This window comes from Phyllopteryx taeniolatus, chromosome 9 (genome assembly GCF_024500385.1).
Source record: "Phyllopteryx taeniolatus isolate TA_2022b chromosome 9, UOR_Ptae_1.2, whole genome shotgun sequence".
Lineage (NCBI taxonomy): Eukaryota > Metazoa > Chordata > Actinopteri > Syngnathiformes > Syngnathidae > Phyllopteryx > Phyllopteryx taeniolatus.
Window position 1 is genome coordinate 860,058 of NC_084510.1, and position 23,627 is coordinate 883,684.

At 43.1% G+C, this 23,627-nt stretch overlaps 1 protein-coding gene across 9 annotated transcripts in view; it reads left to right on the forward strand.

Annotated features, from left to right (window-relative positions):
* plxnb1b (plexin b1b) overlaps positions 1 to 23,627 on the forward strand; it is a 162,513-nt gene that overhangs the window by 78,747 nt on the left and 60,139 nt on the right. For all 9 annotated transcript variants that reach the window (XR_009790236.1, XR_009790237.1, XR_009790238.1 and 6 more), the window contains exons 6-11: positions 918 to 1,100; positions 5,230 to 5,358; positions 5,637 to 5,737; positions 6,464 to 6,596; positions 17,170 to 17,326; positions 23,250 to 23,358. Coding sequence is in view for 5 of the 9 variants with exons in the window: in XM_061785768.1 (XP_061641752.1) it covers positions 918 to 1,100; positions 5,230 to 5,358; positions 5,637 to 5,737; positions 6,464 to 6,596; positions 17,170 to 17,326; positions 23,250 to 23,358 (812 nt within the window). In the remaining 4 variants the exon portion in view is untranslated. The remainder of the gene's footprint in view (positions 1 to 917; positions 1,101 to 5,229; positions 5,359 to 5,636; positions 5,738 to 6,463; positions 6,597 to 17,169; positions 17,327 to 23,249; positions 23,359 to 23,627) is intronic.

The following is a 23,627-nucleotide window of genomic DNA, read 5'->3' on the forward strand; positions in this document are numbered from 1 at the left end:
CTCTCGAGAGGACTGGTACCAGAGCCCAAGCTGTGCGTGGAGGCGAGTCCGACTACATCTAGTCGGAACTTCTCGACCGCACACACCACCTCGGGTTCCTTCCCTGCCAGAGAGGTGACATTCCACGTCCCGAGAGCCAGCTTCTGTAGCCGGGGATCGGATCGTCAAGGTCCCCGCCTTCGGCCACCGCCCAGCTTGCACTGCACCCGACCCCTATGGCCCCTCCCACAGGTGGTGAGCCCACGGGAAGGGGGACAAACCTTGTATAGGGATAGTCTGCTCTTTCGGGTGAAATTTCAGGATGAACCTAAAATGCACTGTAACCTTTACAGGTACAGTCGTGCTCATCATTATTGGCACCCATGAAGTTTAGGTACTAAATGTGGAATATCTCCTAAAGAAAATGAATCAAGTGAAACAACATTTTTCTATAGAGAACTTGTGTTTGCATCTGCCTCACAGTTCTGAGGACCGGGGTTCAATCCCCGGCCCCGCCTGTGTGGAGTGTGCATGTTCTCCCCGTGCCTGCGTGGGTTTTTTCCGGGCACTCCGGTTTCCTCCCACATCCCAAAAACATGCATGCTAGGTTGATTGAGGACTCTAAATTGCCCTTCGGTGTGAATGTGTGCGCGAATGGTTGTTTGTTTATATGTGCCCTGCGATTGGCTGGCAACCAGTTCAGGGTGTCCCATAAATACATAAAAACATAATTGTTTGCGTGATATTAGTTTTAAGGAGACTGTGTCTATTGTTATGACTTAGATTTAAAAAATCTGCTCATTTTATGACCAGTTTATGCAGAAATTGTGTTATGGTGTTTCCAAAGGGTTCACATACTGTTTTCTTGCAACTATACGTTTTATGAGCCATCATTTCATGACGTGGCACCAACTGACTACCCATATCCTGTCATACAGAATACTCTCGATAGGTACCCTTGCGGCTCGGATCACACGCCCAGCCCCATGGGTAGTCGGATTGCTGTGGAAGCTGAAACCATTTTGGACAGCCCCTCTGCTCGACTCACAGCGGTTGCCGTGAGCATGAGGGCGCGCCATACAATTGCATTCTTGGGAGACTCCAAGGGAAACCTGCACAAGGTAAATCTTCACAGAGGCAACTTGCACCTTCACGTTTTCACATAAACACATGCATACACTTGTGTCTTGATGTTGAGTTCATGTTTTACTTCCTGGAGATGCAGTTGTAATAAAAACGAAATAAATACAAAAATTGCATCCATCCATTCTCTTATACTGTAAATATTTATTTCGCTCTTGGAGTCACACCCTCTATTCACCAGCTGCCACTGACTTTGTGCCAGCTATTCATTTCCCTAAAATGAATGAAGTCTGTCCTGTCTGCGTGTTTGTTCGCTACGGTCACGGACGTGCTGGAGCCTATCCTAGCTATCTTCGGGTGAGAGGCGGGGTACACCCTGAACTGGTCGCCAGCCAATCGCAGTGCACATATAAACAAACAACCACTCACATTCACAACTATGGGCAATTTAGAGTCTTCAATTAACCTACCATGCATGTTTTTGGGGTGTGGAAGGAACCCGGAGAAAAACCACGCGGAACATGCAAACTCCACACAGGCGGGGCCGGGGATTGAACCCCGTTCGTTAGAACTGTGAGGCAGACGTTCTAAGCATTCGGACCACCGTGCCACCTGCACAAAGTTATTATAAATAAAGATAAAAAAGCTTGAAAATGTTTGAAAAGTTTAAAATTTCATCTAAGCTTACCATGCTGGTGTGCTTGATGAGATTGTTGACGTACTCATCATAGGCGAATTGAGGTCGCTTTCATTAGCCCCGAGGAATTGTTTTTGCTTCCTAGTTCCAAATCCGTTGTCATAGATGAACAGCTCGACATGTTGCGGATCTGTTAGTAGAACATCTTTGTAGTTGGGAAGCATGAAAAATTATACATAATAGTTGCCGTAATGACAAAATGGCGACTTCTTTGCATTTCGATGAATTACACAGTATGTGACTTAGGCCTGAAAGCCATTTACACTTTGACACTGATCAGAGCGGTGATGCTCTTGGAAGACCCTTGATATATCATACATTTCCGTATTTTTAGCACACCTGCAAAGACAGGGCTCTTTGTATCATTTTGTGGCGTGTGGTTGAGCCCCCCACCCCCACCCCCTGTCCAAGCAACAGCAGTACAATGGCACCCATTCACATACAGTATTACGGCACGATTACATCACTGAGAGTTTACAGACCACCCATTGCTTTGCGTGGCCATCCAACAGAGCTTCACACTCTTGTTGTGCACAGCTACAGCTGACTGGTGCATGTACTTCCGAACAGAAACCACATTCAGAATGATGTGGAGTTGAGTACATGACATGACAGTCCATGATGTCTCGCTACCCCACCATCGATTCTAGTTGCTTGCACTAATAATTAGCAAATTAAAGTGTTTCAATACTATTAACTTGTGGTGTTAAGGCCCGGCAAAGAAACTAACCCAGAGGGAGCCCGGTCAGTCTGGCTTCTTGGTAAATGCTCACGTCATATAATGTTGCATGTGCGTAGGTAGACAGCTTCCTGTGCTGTGATTGTTAAGAGGCAAATGCTCTCGATAATAAAAGCACTAAATGAGTCATTTTGCATCAGAGAGATAAAGGCTTTTTTTTTTTTCTGGAGGTCATCCTATTGCAGAATGTTGATTTTAAAAAATGTGGTGTTGGATGAGGAGCTTATTTATTACTCTCAACCCTCCTGTGTCTGAATGTTTTACCTTTTTTTGCCAACAAAATATTCTCCAAGTCTCATGCTTGGTGTAGCAGCAGTTAATGAGTTATAAACTGGATGGACAATTATAGAAGCCTGGATTGTTTTGGTCGAGACGACTCATTGAGATCAAAGAGTGTTGGACTCCAAACTGACTTGAAATCCTTCACCTATCCACCACATACTGTACCTGAAGGATCCACTTGCAGGGCACGACAGGGGAAACTACCCTGCCTGCATCTCTGTCATAGTCATCAAACGCCATACTGTCTACTATCACACGCACACAACCAAGAGTTCCTTCTAACCTGCGCCAGATTTTCCCATTAGGAAGCTTATTCTTACACTGTCTCATTAATAACATGTTAGATGGAAACTAGCTGTTGTACACATGCATGTAAATAACTTTGAAAGGCTGATGTGAAGCAGTTTGTCATGTTACTCTCCTGTATTGGCCCACAAAACAGCAGCTTTTGAATTTCAGATGGATTACGGTCTGCACACCACTTGTATTAGAATTTACTACATGACATTTTGTAGTGTAGTCCATAATTATTCTTACCTTGGACATATTTTGAGTCATTTTCTCTTTGTGAATAGGTTTTTTTCGAGTTAAAAATGAAAAAAAAAATTTATTGACTCTAAAATTTGGCCCGCGATGTAATTATATTTGGCCCACAAGACCGTATCAATTGTGTATTAGAGCTGGCCCGTGAGTATACAGACCCTTTCCAAAAAATTTGAATATCATGGAAAAGTTCATATTCATCCATCCATAATTCCATTCAAAAAGTAACATTTTCATAGGTTATTGATTCAGGGCCCACAATTTCAACAATTTCAAGTATTTATTTGTTTATTTTTACATAATTTGGGCTTCCAGCTCATAAAACCCACAAAATCAGACATTCAAAAAATGTTAATGATGTAAGGAAATCAGCCCAAATTTTGCATGCCATGAATGTTTTAAACTGAGTGTAGCTTGTATGTTGGTCGTTGAATCACATTGGCCTTTGTTGGAACCAAAACACTCCTCACAAAGCCGTTGGCATCCAGAAAGGTCTGTATAGTATGACCTAGAATCCAAGAGTTTCTTGGTGCTGCGTTATCAACGATGATGACCAGATCTCCAGGACTGAAGTTCCTTTTTATGCTGTTCCATCTGCTTCTTTTTTGTCCTGTTTGGCTGTTTGGTCAAGCAGAATGGAGGATCTCTATCGAATAGCACAGGGACCGAATAGCACATATCAGGGGGTCCGATACCCCATACTCCCAGTTGACCCCCCACGGGACTGCCCGAGGGACATGGTTAAACGCCTTCTCCATGTCCACAAAGCACGTGTAGATTGGTTGGGTAAACTCCCAAGCAACTTTGAGGACCCTACCAAGGGTTTAGAGCCTGTCCACTGTTCTACAGCGACAACGAAAACCACACTGCTCCTGTTGAAACTGAGCTTCAACGTTGCCGTGGATCCTTCTCTTGAGAACTCCTGAATAGATCTTACCATTGAGTCTGAGGCGTTGGATCCCCCTGTAGTTGGAACACACTCTCTGGTCCCCCTTCCGAAAAAGGTGCCGATGTCCACCCGACATTTTTTAAATGCATGTCAACCAAGACAGCCTCACAACACCCAGAGCCCTTTAAGAACTCTGGTCGGCTCTTATTTACACCCGGGGCCTAGTCAATGAGGAGATTTTTAACTACCTCAGCGACCTCAACCCCAAAGACAGGAGAGCCTGACCTACCTCAGCCTAGCTATGTTCCGACCGCACATATTCAGAACATTTTCAGCCTCACACACCAGCTCGGGCTCCTTTCCTGCCAAAAAAGTGACATTCCACATGCCTGGAGCCAACTTCTGTAGCTGGGGATTGGATGGCCAAGGTCCCCACCTTCAGCCATCGCCCAGCTCTCTATGCACCCTACCCCCTTTTTCCCCTACCCCAGGTGGTGAGACAGTGGGAAGGAGGACCTATGTTACGTCTCTAAGCTGTGTCCGGCCAGACCTCTTGTGTGCAGGACCAGCCACCTGGCGCTTGCAATTGAGCCCCATCTCCAGACCCAGTTCAAGATGGGGGCCCGCGTCTGGGCAAGGAAAACAAGGCCTCAAAAATTGGCTTCATCATAGGGGGTTTCGAGCCGTGCTATGCCTTGTTCCTCACCTTGGACCTCCTAATCCTGTGTGGCCCTGCCATGCAATTTAGCTCCTATGATCACTGGGATACACGAACCAGGATAAGGTGACTTCTCAGTGTGGGGCAACAAATACACTGATAAATCTCACTAATTTCAGATTTGCTAAGGGTATTAATAATCTATAGCAATGTGCTGTATACTTTATATACAAACTACCGACATTTGTATGCTCACACATCACTTTGTCACGGTTTCGTAAAATTGATGAATGATTGTGATCAACTAGTTCTCCACTGTCCGAGCTGTAACATTTTCTATGTGCTTTTCCATTCCTCAGGTGTTCCTGGGGCCAAATGGTGAGGTGGAGGAATACTCCATAAGTTCCATTCAGCAGAACACAGCCATCAACTCAGACCTTGTCCTGGATAAAGAGGAGCAGCATCTCTTCATCATGACCCATAACATGGTAGACATATAACTTGTTGCCATATCGTGTGCCTTTTTTTCTTAACTCCCTTGCCTCTTTTGCAATACCACTCATAAAGCGAAAATCTATGGGAATGATGCTTTGGTTTTTGATGATCCAACTTTGTCCCTTCTAATTTGGCAGCCTGTTGTTGACCTGTCCTAATCACTTTTCCATTTGCATTGTTCTGGGTCAAATTAGGTCTTTCATTCTGTTTCAAGAGAGCTTATTATGGAAGATTTGCATAGCTGAACTTAGAAGTGTTGTCATGGTTCCAGCTGCAGAAGAGGCCGGTAGCTGAATGCAAGCAGAACCCCGACTGTCACTCCTGCCTGCAGGCCCATGATCCTTACTGTGGCTGGTGTGTCCTAGAAGGAAGGTGAGATGCACTCCAGGAGACTTGTATGACGGAATTAAAACAGTTCATTGACCAAGTACAGTGTTCCTTTACAAATGAGTATTCTCTGACACAATCCGTTTTGATTTTGTCCACGACAATGACAAAAATGTCGGTGTTCTTCAGACTTTCAGTACAGTTTCTCTTTGTCAGAACAATAGGCTTCTGATTTAGAGAGACATAATTGAATTCAATTTACTTTATCTACATGGTGATCACACTCCCTGGTAGTGATGACGATGTTTTATTTTTTTTCCATTGTGAGCAATTTGAATGTTTCAGCTGGTTTTCCTCATTGCTTATCAGAGATTGTGCACAGTGATTACATCCAGTAATCTGTGTAGATATTTATTTTTATAGTAAGAATAATACAGGCGGCACGGTGATCGACTGGTTAGAGCGTCTGCCTCACAGTTCTGAGGACTGGGGTTCAAATCCCGGCCCCGCCTGTGTGGAGTTTGCATGTTCTCCCTGTGCCTGCGTGGGTTTTCCCCGGGCACTCTGGTTTCCTCCCACATCCCAAAAACATGCAGGGTAGGTTAATTGAAAGTGACCTCTGAAAACAAAATTAGATGAACAATATGTACAGTATGTATTAATACGGTATAATTTACAGTGGAGTTGTGCAGACCAAACCTATGCTTTTAGGATCACATATTTGACAGTGTTGACAACAAACGAAAAACAGTCTTGGCCTTTTCTATGCAGATGTGTTTTGCAGTCAGAGTGTCCTCGTGGGAACCACCCCGGCCAGTGGCTTTGGAGCTTTGACATGGAACAGCAGTGCCTGGCTGTACAAGAACTCAACCCATCAAACATCAGCAGGGGAGAAAGCAGGACAGTAAGTACAGATTAAAATATATAATATGCCTAATATATATATTTAAAAAAAAAAAAAAAAAAAAAAAAAGCTCAGAATTTACTTAAAAATTAAATGTCTCAACAATTTTAAAAGTAATAAACTTTTGGAAATACATTTATAATTTTGAGACCATGAGAGCAATTTGTAATTTGTTTTTAAAATTTAACAACAGTTCTGTTTTGATGGAACAAACCCAAAAAGAAGCCAAGGAGAAGAATCAGTGTAGTTCTGTGTTTGGAACAGAGACAAACTCCTCAGAGGCCTATTTTCTTTCTTGTAAAATTACACAATTGGTTTATTAGTACTACCCTAGATTTTCTTTTGTCAAATTACAATTTTTCCCTATTACTATTAGTAAACCTTCATTCTTGTAAAAAATAAATAAATAAATAAAAAAATAAAAAAAAATATGGAAATATTTTGACCTTATTCCATGGTCTCCAGAGTATCATCATTGGTCCTAATACTCTTTGTGTATGACAAGGTCTCATCAATGTTGTTTAGCAAGGAAACCCACCTCTTGTATGTACTTGAATTGTATATGCAGTACAGTGCCGTGATGTCTTTCTAAAAAAATATATATATACAGCCCCAATTCCAATGAAGTTGGGACATTATGTTAAACATAAATAAAAACAGAATACAATGATTTGCAAATCATGTTCAACATATATTTAATTTAATACACTAAAAAGACAAGATATTTAATGTTCAAAATAACCATTAAATTAGAATTTGAGGAACATTGTCCTCAAACAGTTCGACTATTTTCTCACACAGTTGTTCACAAAGAGGTGAACCTCGCCCCATCTTTGCTTGTGAATGTCTGAGCAATTCAGGGAAGCAATCATGGCACCCACCTGTTCCCAATTAGCATGTTCACCTGTGGGTGTCATGAACAGAACAGAGGATAGGACCCAAAAATGCACGACTCCAAAACAAATGGACAGTTTCAAAAAAGAGAGGTTTAATATACAGGCAGAGGTCGGTGCACTGGCAGGAAATCCAAAAAAGGCAACAGTATCCAAAAACGTGAGGCAAAAAGTCAATGTCGATAATCGGAGCAGGGTCTAGTCTTTACTGTGAGTCGATGAAGTGGAAACAAGGAATGCTGGAACGCGACGACAAGGTACAACGAACTGGCGACCAGAAAGAATGAGACACGAGGTTAAATGCAAGGGGTAATTAGGGTGAACGAGGCACAGGTGGGGAAGATGCTCTCAGGAGCAGGTGTGTATGAAACAGGGGGAAGACAAAAACCGGAACACACACCTGACATGACAGTGGGATGTTCCAAACAGGTGTTTGATGAGCATTCCTCAACTTTCTCAGTCTTTTTTGGAACGCGTTGCAGCCATAAAATTCTAAGTTAATGATTATTTGCTAAAAACAATAAAGTTTATCAGTTTGAACATTCAATATCTTGTCTTTGCAGTGTATTCAATGAAATATAGGTCGAACATGATTTGCAAATCATTGTATTCTGTTTTTATTTATGTTTAACACAACGTCCCAACTTCATTGTAATTGGATACATATATATATATAAAATACAGTTTTGTTTTTCCTGATCAGCAAGCCAATTTTAATATCTCACAAATACAACCCAAAGCTGTGCAGCCCTTGGCAAAAATAACTCAACTGAAAACAACTTGCATTGGTTTTGGGACATGTTTGTTTACTTGCTGTCTGTTCTTTTCCATTAAAACAGCGAAAGCCAGCTTGGTGCTATCAACCCAAACCCCGATATTACATTTATTTAGTGAATACAAAATTAGACAAAAGGTATTTAACTCATTCAGGGCTAGCACTGGTTTTCACAGTAGCCAAACTCTTCTGTGTCAGCCGTTTTAGAGGATTTTGACTGATCTTTCAAGGTCCACAGAATATTATATTCTAGGGCAATGTAAACATTGAACCTACAAAAAGACAGACAAGACTCTCTTCTTTCACCAGAAAAAAAAGTTGGTTTCTACTTTTTTTTGTTCTTTAGCAATCAGCTGTAGAATGCAGCCCTATGGGGGGCACAAGCCAGTGCAAACTGTAGGCCGGTCCCAAGCCCGGATAAATGCAGAGGGTGTCATCAGGAAGGGCATCTGGCATAAAACTTGACCAAACAAATATGACCGTTCATCCAAAAAATTCTATACCGGATCGTTCGTGGCCAGGGTTAATAACGTCTGCCGTTAACCTACAGGGGGCAGGTGGAAATCCAACTACTGTGGGTCGAAGACGGAGAGGTGAAAAGCGGGTTCTTAGCCAGAAAGAGAAGAGGAAAGCACAGCGCCTAGAACTGAATGTGGGGACTTTGAATGTTGGGACTATGACAGGAAAAGCTCGGAAGTTGGTTGACATGATGATTAGGAGAAAGGTTTATTCATCGTGTGTCCAGGAGAGCAGGTGGAAAGGCAGTAAGGCTAGAGGTTTAGGGGCAGGGTTCAAATGATCTTACCATGGTGTAGGTGGGAAGAGAAATTGAGTTGGTTTTTTTTAAAGGAAGTGTTAGCTAAGAATGTCTTGGAGGTGAAAAGAGTATCAGACAGAGTGATGAGGCTGAAACTTGAAATTGAGGGTGTTATGTATAATGTGATTAGTGGGTTATGCCCCACAGGTAGGATGTGACCTAGAGGTGAAAGAGAAATTCTGGAAGGAGCGCGACGAAGTAGTTCTGAGCATCCCAGACAGAGAGAGAGTCATGATTGGTGCAAATTGTAAGGAAACAAGAGCGGAAGTAGAAGCACGCAGGTGGATTACATTTTGTGCGGACGATGTAATCTGAAGGTTACTGACTGTAAGGCAGAGGTAGGGAAGCATAGGATGGTTGTGTATAAGATGAATTTGGTGGTGGGGAGGAAGATTAAGAAGGCAAGGGCAGAGCACAGAACATCGGTTGCACATGACTAAAATTATTATTAGTTTTTTTTTTTTTTGGAGAAGAGGGGTAAATTATGTCATTTTAACACAATTTAATCACGTGCAACTGATATACATGTTCAAATGAAGTAAATTCAAGGGACTCTTTTTTCAGAAATCCTCCACGTCTGTGACACTGGAGACATCGGGACGGTGGACGAATCCCCAGACATGTAGCACATGGATGCGACTGCGTGTCCTCTCCTGTGTATTAAAATAATTAATTGAGTAATCAAACAGGAGTCAACATTTTTGATATGCTGATGTACTTCTATTTGAATTCAAAAGATTTCTTACAAATACCATACATTTACGCATGAGCCTTTCTCTCATAGGCCTGAGTGTAGGTTACTGTATGAACACATTTGTTGTGAGTTATAAAAATACATGGTATTTACGTTGGGGGTAATCAGAGTCAGCCACGTGAGTCTCATTCGCTCCTCTTTTGCTTGTTGTTAACGCCAGAGGACAGTGTGACAAAGTGGATTTTGTTGCGCGCCTCCACTTCATTGAGCAACTTCACATTTAGAAAAATTATTTTTCTTCATTACCTTGCTCATTTTCCTATTTTTTCTGATCATGCAGAGATCGGGATCTCAGGTGCAGGGTTCATTTAAATATCCATCCATCCATTTTCTGAGCCGCTTCTCCTCACTAGGGTCGCGGGCGTGCTGGAGCCTATCCCAGCTGTCATCGGGCAGGAGGCGGGGTACACCCTGAACTGGTTGCCAGCCAATCGCAGGGCACATAGAAACAAACAACCATTCGCACTCACAGTCATGCCTACGGGAAATTTAGAGTCTCCAATTAATGCATGTTTTTGGGATGTGGGAGGAAACCGGAGTGCCCGGAGAAAACCCACGCAGGCACGGGGAGAACATGCAAACTCCACACAGGCGGGGCCGGGGATTGAACCCGGGTCCTCAGAACGTGCCGCCTCATTTAAATATAATTTGCATATTTAAATGTGGGTGTGGACAGGGAGGACTCGGCTACTACAACGTGCGCTCATTTCCATGTTGATTGGGATGTCCGAAGGAAATGTGCTTGGATTCATGCGTACGCACAAATTCATACATCTGGATATTTTTATGCGTCCGATGTTTTCTGGATTTGAGCGTACGCCATGTTTCAGTAGGAAATCCACGCAAGTCTTTGTACATGAGGCCCCTGGTGTCACTGCTGTCATTGAAGCGGTGGGCGATGTTCCTGGAGTACTCCCTCTTGGCCTCCCTGATGCCACGGGACAAATCGGCCCTGGCTGTCCTCAGCCCCTCCTCATACCCAGATCTAAAAGCCATGTTGCGGACCTTCTGTAGTCTGTAGACCTCCCCCGACAGCCATGGCTTCTGATTAGCACGGACGGTGATGGACTTAGTGATGGTGACATCATCCATGCACTTGCTGATGTAGACAGTAAGTCTCTGTGTACTCTTGAAGGTCTGTGATGGAGTTGCAGGTGGCAGCCTGTTTGAACATGGTCCAGTCTGTGGTGGCATAACAGTCTTGAAGTGCCTTCTGGCTACACTTGTACCTGTTTCCTAACTGGTTGGGAGACTTTAACCAATGGTCTGTAAGCTGGCATTAGCATAACAGTGAGATGGTCTGAGGCGCCAATGTGGGGCAGGGGAAGGGCCTTGTCGGCCCCTCTCAGGGGGGTAAAAACATTGTCCAGAGTGTTATTTCCCCGTGTTGGAAAGTAAATGTTTGAGTAGAGTTTCGGAAACACAGCTTGCTTCGTCTCTGTTGACATATTTTCTTGCTGATAAGCTTGTTTTGCTTCTAAAAAAAATAGAAGCAGCGACTCCTCGTCGGCCAGCCTTGGGAACGCTGATTGGACTTGTTTCCTGAAATTGATTAGTTGTTAATGCGCAATACCTGAACGATTTGTATGCCTATGGGCAGATCTGGCTTTGGTAGACCTGAATGGATCCGGTCCAATGGAGTGCCTGCAAAGACAATCTCAAAAAGGGATAGGGGGCACACGCATCCTCATATATACTTGACCTAATTTGATTGACTTTCCAGCATTTGTGTCTGTGTCACCACAAGGTCATGTCAATAACGAGCGAAGGGTTTCGAGTAGTCTGGCAATTGAAGGACTTTCTTCCATTGGATAAAATCTGTGTCAGCACTTTTTGTCCAAGGGATGCCAATGACACGGTCAGTTAAGCATAATTACTGATCCAGGACGTGCAATAATTTGTCAAGAATAACATCTGTACCATTATTAGATTTTTCGTCTGAAGTTTCGGGCTTTGAAATTTAGAAATTTAGTTTTTCAGGCGACAGTTAAAATGTATCTCTGCTGACCGTATGCCAGTATCAGCTCAGAATTTTAGTAAGGCCCGTGTGTGACTTTTTCAACCATAAACATTCTATTGTCTACAAGTCTTGTACTTTGTGTAATTTGTAATATACATACTGTTTGTAGACAGCCACTATATCATACCATGTTGACCTAATGACAAATGTGCACAATTTAGTCTATATCGTTTCATATGTCAACCCAAATAGGTGAATGTTCCATAATGAGTTCAAAATGATACACATTGTGTTTGTAGAACAATCATCATATGTATCACTGTAATAATGCTAATATCGGTGCTGTGTTTGCAGCCTGTTGAATTGGCCGTTGAGTTTTCAGACCGCCTTAAATTTTTCTCTCTTTGTTATATTGCAGCCATTTGTTAAAATCATCCATTCATCCATCCATTTTCTGAGCCGCTTCTCCTCACTAGGGTCGCGGGCGTGCTGGAGCCCATCCCAGCTGTCATCGGGCAGGAGGCGGGGTACACCCTGAACTGGTTGCCAGCCAATCGCAGGGCACATACAAACAAACAACCATCCACACTCACATTCACACCTACGGGCAATTTAGAGTCACCAATTAATGCATGTTTTTGGGATGTGGGAGGAAACCGGAGTGCCCGGAGAAAACCCACGTAGGCACGGGAAGAACATGCAAACTCCACACAGGCGGGGCCGGGGATTGAACCCGGGTCCTCAGAACTATGAGGCTGACGCTCTAACCAGTCGCCCACCGTGCCGCCTTGTTAAAATAATTTAAGTTAATTTTTGTTCCTCATTAATGTACACACAGCACCCCATATTGACAGAAAAACAATGTTATTGTTGACATTTTTGCTGATTTATTAAAAAAGAAAAACTGAAATATCACACAGCCATAAGTATCCAGACCCTTGCTGTGACACTCATATATTTAACTCGGGTGCTGTCCATTTCTTCTGATCATCCTTGAGATTGTTCTCCACCTTCATTGGAGTCCAGCTCTGTTTGATTATACTGATTGGACTTGATTAGGAATGCCACACCCCTGTCTATGTAAGACCTTACAGCTCACAGTGCATGTCAGAGCAAATGAGAATCATGAGGTCAAAGGAACTGCCTGAAGAGCTCAGAGAAAGAATTGTGGCAAGGGAAAGATCTGGCCAAGGTTACAAAAAAATTTCTGCTGCACTTAAGGTTCCTAAGAGCACAGTGGCCTTCATAATCCTTAAATGGAAGACGTTTGGGACGACCAGAACCCTTCCTAGAGCTGGCCGTCCGGCTAAACTGAGGAATCGGGGAGAAGAGCCTTGGTGAGAGAGGTAAAGAAGAACCCAAAGATCACTGTGGCTGAGCTCCAGAGATGCAGTCGGGAGATAGGAGAAAGTTCTACAAAGTCAACCGTCACTGCAGCCCCCCACCAGTCGGGGCTTTATGGCAGAGTGGCCCGACGGAAGCCTCTCCTCAGTGCAAGACACATGAAATCCCGCATGGAGTTTGCTAAAAAAAAAACACCTGAAGGACACTAAGATGGTCAGAAATAAGATTCTCTGGTCTGATGAGACCAAGATAGAAATTGTTGGCCTTAATTCTAAGCGGTATGTGTGGAGAAAACCAGGCACTGCTCATCACCTGTCCAATACGGTCCCTACAGTGAAGCGTGGTGGTGGCAGCATCATGCTGTTGGGGTGTTTTGCAGCTGCAGGGACTGGACGACTGGTTGCAATCAAAGGAAAGATGAATGTGGCCAAGCACAGGGATATCCTGGACGAAAACCTTCTCCAGAGTCCTCAGAACATCAGACTGGGTCGAAGGTTCACCTTTAAAAAAGACAATGTCCCTAAGCACACAGCTAAAATACCGAAGGAGTTGCTTCAGAACAACTCAGTGACTGTTCTTGAATGTCCCAGCCAGAGCCCTGATTTAAACCCAATTGAGCATCTCTGGAAAGACCTGAAAATGGCTGCCCACCAACGTACACCATCCAACCTGACAGAACTGGAGAGGATCTGCAAGGAGGAATGGCAGAGGATCCCCAAATCCAGGTGTGAAAAACTTGTTTCATCATTCCCCAAAAGACTCATGGCTGTATTAGCTCAAAAGGGTGCTTGAATACTTATGGCTGTGTGATATTTCAGTTTTTCTTTTTTAATAAATCTGCTAAAATTTCAACAATTCCATTTTTTTCTGTCAATATGGGGTGCTGTGTGTACATTAATGTGGAAAAAAATGAACTTAAATGATTTTAGCAAATGGCTGCAATATAAAAAACAAGAGTAAAAAATTTAAGGGGGTCTGAACACTTTCCGTACCCACTGTATAAATTCTGATTTTGTGGCAATCCATTACGTGTCAAACATAATAATGCAACGTGTGATGCGACTTGTGCTGCTAAGCACAAAAATAAAACAATCCACTGCCTTTGTACTCCAGAGAACAAATCAAGACAAAACCAAAAACAAAACCAACAAAACAAAAAGAAGAGAAGGAAACAAAAACAAACGACTCCAGACATCACCCACCACCACTCTTCTGATAATCATCCCACCCATGCTCACTTTGGCAAAATACTAAAACAAAAAAACATTCTGTACAACCAAGAAGCGGACAGAATTTGGCCCAATGGGTATCGACTCCAGTACTGGACAAATATCGTCAACAGCATCCGTGCGAAGTGGATGCTGGCAGTGTTGGCGGATGGGCAGTTTAGGTTCAATTGAATCGGCGACTGTGATTGGCTGGCAACCAGTTGAGGGTGTACCCCGGCTCCTGCCCAATGACAGCTGGGATAGGCTCCGGCACGCCCGCGACCCTCGTGAGGAGAAGCGGCTCAGAAAACGGATGGATGGATGAATCGGCGGATAGTTCCTGATTAACCCTCTATTTGCTGGTCACAGTGGGATTTGACTTGGGACTTGAGAAATGTCAAGGAAGCGGAAAAGAACATTGTACGTGAAGTTCAATTTGTAAGAAGGACGCCATGCAAAGCATGTACGCGCGTTGTGAAAAATCTGTGTTCTTTTGACCGACAAATAAGGTGCCCAATTAGCCGTGCGGCTACAGATAAACAAAAGGCTGACATCCTTCTAATCGCGCTGACGTTTGCTCTGTCAGAGAAATGTACACATAAGACACACAGCTCCGCATAAACACACAAACAACACAACATAAAAAAAATATCACACAGCTGGCAGTCATGACTGCAGGTTGCAGCACATAACAGTCCTTTTAAAGATTAAATATCTGTTTGATGTTGATGTAAAATTGGACTATATTTAACTTTGAATGCACACTGATAATTATCTCAATCTAATAATGTAATCCAATCAATATAATTATTTTGTGTGAACGTGGAGTTGTACTATAAGATTTTGAGCAGGCTCCTTTTCTCCTTTATTTCCCCAATGAGATCTACTTTATCAGTAGGCTACTCCCGTTCAGGTCTCAAGGCCTCATTCTCACTACTTCATAAAAACAAAACAAAGCTCTTGCTCTACAATATCACTGCGTCACATTAGTTCTAGAAATCCTCCCCAAAAAAAAACTTACTTTCCTCTGCAATAATTCACAACGCATTACATTGTCATGAACGGAACAGAGGATAGGACCCAAAAATGCACGACTCCAAAACAAATGGACAGTTTCCAAAAAGAGAGGTTTAATAGACGGGCATAGGTCGGTACACAGGCATGCAATCCAAGAAAGGCAACAGTATCCAAAACATGAGGCAAAGAGGCAAGGTCGATAGTCGGAACAGGGCCAAGTCTTACTGTGAGTCTGTGACGTGGAAACAAGGAATGCTGGAACGCGACGACATTGTACAATGAACTGGCAACAAGAGGGAATGAGACACGAGGTTAAATACAATAGGTAATTAGGGTGAACGAGGCACAGGTGGTGAAGATGCTCACAGGAGCAGGTGTGTGTGAAACAGGGGGGAAGACAAAACCCGGAACACACACACACACATGACATACATGAGTAATATGCACACAGATACAGTATCCATAGTGAACAACAGATCTACCTGTAATCAGTCACTTTCACCACACACTTGGCCCAGATTCCAGCATTCGTCTTACAAACACCACACTCACACATAAACATCCACGCACCAACAGATCAGTAATCAGCAGACACACAGTCACAGTCACTCACACCAAGTCCTTTTTGTGCATAAGTTGAACGCACGTCTTGTCAGTCAGATAGTCTTATGTCGTCCGTCTCAAATGCGTTGTTGGTCTTCTTCCAGATTGCACTCTCCTTGATCTTTGTCATCAGGTGATTGATTTGTGGAGGCCACTGTGGAACCCAGCTCGCAACCACAACCTGACATCCTCCCCTTGGCCAACTCGGACAGATTAGACCACAGGCAATATACAGTTATCAGTAACTTGCCCTTCTTTTTTTGCCAGGAAGCTTCTGTCCCTATTCGCATCTAAACCTAACAGTCAACCACATATGCAGACATTTTGCATTTTTCTCAATTTCGTCAAAAGCCAGAACTTTAATTATTTTGTTTTTGTTCTTCAAATGACTTTTTTCTTCCTCCAACCTTTCCTTCAGTTGCTGCAACTGCCGAACACTTAAACTTCCCGCCACTGGGAAACCATATTTAGTTTTCCACTTCTCCACACACGCTACAGATTTTTTTCCTCGTATGGGTCATGACAGGTGACGTATACACCAGTAATTCTTTTTTGCTCTTCCCACCTCCCATTTTCCAATACCCGTGAGAAGCGCTTCTCTTTGTTCACAATATTCGAATTCGAATGAAATATTGGCACCCCAGGACCATACCTGCAGTGAAGCACTGTGGTGGCAGCATCATGATTTGGAGCTGTTTTTCTTCAGCTGGAACTAAGGATGGATGATGGAAAAAAAGTTTTGAAGTGATTTATCTGGGTTTCATTTGTTTTGACCACAAATGCCTGGCATTTGAACACGGTTGAGGAGACTTTTCATTTCCACTGTATCTAATAGGAACCTCTCAAGAATGCACAACAGTTCAGGCTGCCAAAAAGGTGAAATTCCACATCTTCTAGAGCCAACTTCTGTAGACCACGGGTGTAAGGTCCCCACCTTTATCATCCAATTATATTGTTCCTGCTGCAGGAATATTGAATGTAATGTTTCCAGCATTATCAATTTGACAGTGAACAAGCCAGCCAGTTCAGTGATTGAGCGGGCAATGTAATAAATTGTGGTTATTTATTGTGACTTTCAATCAGCACAGGCTGTTATTGGAAAGTTATTTGTATTTCAAATGGTAGGAAATTGTTGCGGTTTTACATAAATGGATAGTGAAATGTGATATTTCAAAAGTGATAAATCTCTGATCTCTCCATAGGTCTCTTTATCAGTTCCAGGGCTTCCAGTGTTAGAAAAGGGGGAGTCCTTCTCCTGTTTCTTCCAAGGGCTCCACAGCCCTGCCGCAGTCACTGGAAGTGGTGTCACCTGTCATTCTCCACACACCAGCCAAGTGCCTATAGTACCTCCAGGACAGGGTGAGTTTTTGGGGCGTGTGTAAAATAAAACTTAAACCTTTCTATTGGAATTTGCATTTTTAATTAAAGCAAATTAAACTTGTGTTGAATTATTGGTTTGAATTGTTGATCTATTTCATGTTTTCCTGTAATGAGATTAATCATGTTTTATAGAATTGTCTTGGCATGTGTTTGCATGCCCACTCATACCGTACCAATATATATAAGAATCAATGTTTCAGTGAATCGAAAAAGAAATGCAGAAAATCACATCATATGATTTTTTCAGTCTTTGGTTTTTATTTTAATGCGTGAAATAAGTATTTGACCACCTATCAACGTAAGCCACATTAACAAAGAATTTGTTGAATTATTTTGCAGCTAGAGACATGTCAGTGATGCGCGCTTATTAGACTGGTAGTGGTTAGGATATTGAAGCCTCCAATATCTTTTTTTCAAATTCGTATTTTGTTAATAATAGATTTTAAAACTTTCCACGTCTTCTTAATATTGTTTTTGTTGTTGACCAAAAACTTATTACAGTATTCCATTTTGCATCTCATGACCTTAGTTAGCTTGTTTTCGTATGCTTTATATTTTTGTTCAGATACCGTGGTTCTTTTCGTCAAAAATTCTTAATAGAATGAGTTTTTCTTGTTTGCAAGCAATCAATATTCCCTTCGTTAACCACGGTTTCTCAGGATATTTTTGGATCACCATTTTCTTAACTTGAGGGAAATTATTAATTCTATTATGTGTTGAAATGATTCATGCGCTTCATTTATATCTTCAAATGTCCTGTATTTTGGCTATTTAGACCTCCATAGAGTGACTCTCAGATGGATTTAGTACGTGTCCATTTCATTTCAAAAAACACCTTGGTTTTGTCATACGAGTGTCCAGAAAAGGCCCATCTGACAGCTACTTCTATTTGACCCAGTTTTGTATCTGCTTTGTCCATATTTGGCTAAGACCGCCCCCTTTCCTCTGATTGGTTGCCTCTGTGTAGAAGACTCACTTGTGAGAGCACACGTTTGTTAAATTGATAGGGCTCGCTCAGGAGCAAAGAGGTCGGCGGAGATCTTTGCTGGTGACGTAGATATATGCACGAAGTTCGAATGACTTCGAATGATTTCAGGCCTCTTGGCAGAAAAACATCTGAAACTCAAGAATGCGTGGACAATTTTAATTAATATTTCAACTGTTTACTGAGGCACCCTAGAGACTATTACATACCAAACACTCAAAAAAGTTGGTTTGGCAAAATATGTCCCCTTTAACATACTGTATACTTTGGGTCCAGTCTTGAGTCTGCAGATCTTCTCTGAAATAAATTAAAGCACTTTCGGTTTTATGTCTAGTTGGGTTCGGCTGCCAGTTGACCATCTCTGCTCTCTTTACTTAAGGAGACTTCTAGACCCATACTGTGATGAAGAAAATTGTATGATGAGACAGGACAAAGAAAATAAGAAACATTTATGCTGTTCCCCCCTACCACTTGTTTTGGAAAAGCCTGTATGTGTGTTCTCACTTGTCAAGGGTGTGGAGTGCTCATGGTTTTTATTAACTTTCTCCCATGTTATCTCAATGTACAGTGGATACGGAAAGTATTCAGACCCCCTTAAATTTGTCACTCTTTGTTATATTGCAGCCATTTGCTAAAATAATTTAAGTTCATTTTTTCCTCATTAATGTACACATAGCACCCCAAATTGACTTCTTCTTTTCCTTATGGCTTGTACTGTTAGGGGTCACCCCAGCGTGTCATCCTTTTCCATGTCAGCCTATCTCTTTGGTTTCCTCTAGCTCTCTTGCCTGGCAGCTCCATCCTCATCATCCTTCTACCAACATACTCACTATCTCTCCTCTGGACCTGTCCAAACCATCGAAGTCTGCTCTCTCTAACTTTGTTTCCAAAACATCTAACCCTCGCCGTCCCTCTGATGTGCTCATTTCTAATTTTATCCAACCTGGTCACTCCTAGAGCGAACCTCAACATCTTTATTTCCGCTACCTCCAGCTTTGCTTCCTGTTGTCTCTTCAGTGCCACCGTCTCTAATCCGTACATCATGGCTGGCCTCACCACTGTCTTATAAACTTTGGCCTTCATCCGAGCAGAGACTCTTCTGTCACATAACACACCTGACACCTTCCTCCACCCGTTCCAACCTGCTTGGACCTGTTTCTTCACTTCCTGACCACACTCACCATTGCTCTGGACTGTTGACCCCAAGTATTTAAAGTCCTCCACCCTTACTATCTCTTCTCCCTGTAGCCTTACTCTTCCCCCACCACTCCTCTCATTCATGCACATGTATTCTGTCTTACTTCGGCTAATCTTCATTCCTCTGCTTTCCAGTGCATGCCTCTATCTTTCTAACTGTTCCTCCACCTGCTCCCTGCTTTCACTGCAGATCACGTCATCTCATGGTCCACGGGGATTCCAATCTAACCTCATCTGTCAGCCTATCCATCACCACTGGAAACAGGAAGGGGCTCACGGCTGATCCCTGATGCAGTCCCACCTCCACCTTAAATTCCTCTGTCACACCTACAGCACACCTCACCACTGTTCTGCTGCCCTCGTACATGTCCTGTATTATTCTAACATACTTCTCTGCCACTCCAGACTTCCGCATGCAGTACCACAGTTCCTCTCTGGGTACTCTGTCATACGCTTTCTCTAGATCTACAAAGACACAACCTCCTTCTCCTTCGAACCTTCTCTGTACTTTTCCATCAACATCCTCAAGGCAAATAATGCATCTGTGGTACTCTTTCTAGGCATGAAACCATACTGTTGCTAATACTCACTTCTCTCCTGAGTCTAGCCTCCACTACGCTTTCCCATAACTTATTGTGGGGTTCATCAACTTTATTCCTCTATAGTTCCCACAGCTCTGCACATCACCCTTGTTCTTAAAAATGGGCACCAGCACACTTTTCCTCCATTCTTCAGGCATCTTCTCACCTGCTAGAATTCTGTTGAACAAGCTGGTCAAAAACTCCACAGCCACCTCTCCTAGCTGCTTCCATACCGCCACAAGAATGACATCAGGACCAACAGCCTTTCCATGTTTCATCCTCTTTAATGCCTTTCAAACTTCCCCCTTACTAATCATTGCCACTTCCTGGTCCACCAGACTTGCCTCTTCTACTCATCCTTTTCTCTCATTTTCCTCATTCATCAACTCCTCAAAGTATTCTTTCCATCTGTGCAGCACAGTACTGGCACCAGTAAACATATTTCCATCTCTATCCTTAATCACCCTATCCTGCTGCACATCCTTCCCATCGCTAACCCTCTGTCTGGCCAACCTGTATAGGTCCTTTTCTCCTTCTTTAGTGTCCAACCTGGCATACATGTCATCACATGCCTCTTGTTTGGCCTTTGCCACCTCTACATTTGCCCTACATCACATCTCAATGTATTCCTTTTGCCTCTCCTAAGTCCTCTCAGTGTCCCACTTCTTCTAAGCTAACCTTTTTCCTTGTATGATTTCCTGTACTTTGAGGTTCCACCACCAAGTCTCCTTCTCTCCTTTTCTGCCAGAAGATACACCAAGTACTCTCCTGTCTGTCTCTCTGATCACCTTGGCTGTAGTGGTCCAGTCTTCTGGAAGCTCCTCCTGTCCACCGAGAGCCTGTCTCACCTCTTCCTCTCACCTCTTCCCGAAAAGCTGGAAGAGGTGGTTCTCTGCTCTGCCATTGTCTTCCTAATCTTCCTCCCCACCACCAAAGTCATCTTACACACCACCAACCTATGCTAGCTAGCCACACTCTCCCCTACCACTACCTTACTGTCTGTAACCTCTTTCAGATTACATCGTCTGCACAAGATGTAATCCACCTGCGTGCTTCTACCTCCGCTCTTGTAGGTCACCCTATGTTCCTGCCTCTTCTGGAAAAAAAGTGTTTACTACAGCCATTTCCATTCTTTTTGCAAAGTCTACCACCATCTGTCCCTCCAAGTTCCTTTCCTGGCTGCCGTACTTACCCATCACTTCTTCATCACCCCTGTTTCCTTCACCAACATGTCCATTACAATCTGCACCAATCATGATTCTCTCTCTGTCTGGGATGCTCAGAACTACTTCGTCTAGCTACTTCCAAAATTTCTCTTTCACCTCTAGGTCACATCCTACCTGTGGGGCATAGCCGCTAATCACATTATCCAGAACACCCTCAATTTCAAGTTTCAGCCTCATCACTCGATCTGATACTCTTTTCACCTCCAAGACATTCTTAGCCAACTCTTCTTTTAAAATAACCCCGACTCCATTCCTCTTCCCATCTACACCATGGTACGATAATTTAAACCCTGCCCCTAAACTTCTAACCTCACTGCCTTTCCACCTTGTCTCCTGGACACACAATATATCAACCTTTCTCCTCATCATCATGTCAACCAACTCCCGAGATTTTCCTGTCAAAGTCCCAACATTCAAAGTCTCCACATTCAATTCTAGGCTCTGTGCTTTCCTCTTCTCTTTCCCGCTTTCCACCTCTCCTTCGTCTTTGACCCACAGTCGCTGAATTTCCACTGGCGCCCTGCAGGTTAACGATGCCGGGGGCGGACGTTGTTAACCCGGTCCAAGACCAATCCGTTATGGAATTCTTTAGATGAACGCTCATATTTGTTTGACAAAGTTTTAAGCTGGATGCCCTTCCTGATGCAACCCTCTGCATTTATCTGGGCTTGGTCTTGGCTTGGGCCTACAGTTTTCACTGGCTTGTGCCCCCCATAAGGCTGCATTATTGACAGAAAAAAACTGAATTGTTGACATTTTTGCATATTTATTAAAAAAGAAAATCTGAAATATCACACAGCCATAAGTATTCAGACCCTTTGCTCAGTATTTAGTAGAAGCACCCTTTTGAGCTAATACACCCATGAGTCTTTCTGGGAATGATGCAACAAGTTTTTCACAACTGGATTTGGGGATCCTCTGCCATTCCTCCTTGCAGATCCTCTCCAGTTCTGTCAAGTTGGATGGTGAACATTGGTGGCAGCCATTTTCAGGTCTCTCCAAGATGCTCAATTGGGTTTAAGTCAGGGCTCTGGGTGGGCCAGTCACAGAGTTGTTCTGAAGCCACTCCGTCGTTATTTTAACTGTGGGCTTAAGGTCATAGTCTTATTGGAAGAACTTTCTCCCATCTCCCGACTGCATCGCTGGAGCTCAGCCACAGTGATCTTTCGGTTCTTCTTTACCTCTCTCACCAAGGCTCTTCTCCCCCGATTCCTCAGTTTGGCCGGACAGCCAGCTCTAGGAAGGGTTCTGGTCGTCCCAAACGTCTTCCATTTAAGGATTATGGAGGCCACTGTGTTCTTAGGAACCTTAAGTGCAGCAGAATATTTTTTTGTAACCTTATCCAGATCTGTGTCTTGCCACAATTCTGTCTCTGAGCTCTTCAGGCAGTTCCTTTGACCTCATGATTCTCATTTTCTCTGACATGCACTGTGAGCTCTAAGGTCTTACATAGACAGGGGTGTTGCTTTCCTAATCAAGTCCAATCAGTATAATCAAACACAGCTGGACTCCAATGAAGGTGTAGAAGAAATGGACAGCACCTGAGTTAAATATATTAGTGTCACAGCAAATGGTCTGAATACTTATGCTATGTGATATTTCAGTTTTTCTTTGATAAATCTGGAAATATTTCAACAATTCGATTTTTTTCTGTCAGTATGGGGTGCTGTGTGTACATTAATGAGGAAAAAAATTAACCTAAATTATTTTAGCAAATGGCTGCAATATAACAAAGAGTGAAAGATTTAAGGGGGTCTGAATACTTTCTGTACCCAATGTATATTATTGAAAGAACCGCGTACTCATCTCTTGAGGCTTCCTGCAGCAGACTTGATAAACCTAACCATTTATTTATTTAATTAGTTTTTCCTCATGTTGTCCTTAAATCTGCCTCTGGTTTTTGGTCCTCACAGATTTTGTCACAGTCCTCTTGTCTCTTCGTTTTGGTGATGTCACAGTTGCAGAGAGTGATTTCACCTTTTATGACTGCTTGGCTGTTAAGCAGCTTTCAGGGAGTATGCTGTGAGTATACTCGCCCCCGCCAACTCCCCCCCCCCCCCCCCCCCCCTGCCCACCCCCACCACACACACAAACACAAAATCGTTGTACTCACATTATTTGGAGACGAAGATGGACTTTAACTGATTTTGCGCCGCTCGTTGCCCTGATTCCTATACTTCACTGGTGAGCAGATCAGACTAGCCAAGGCTAAGGATGCACGGCTAACTGTTCTATTAATCCACAAAATGGCCAGCAGGGCCAGCACATTTTTCATACTCTCAGACCTGCTC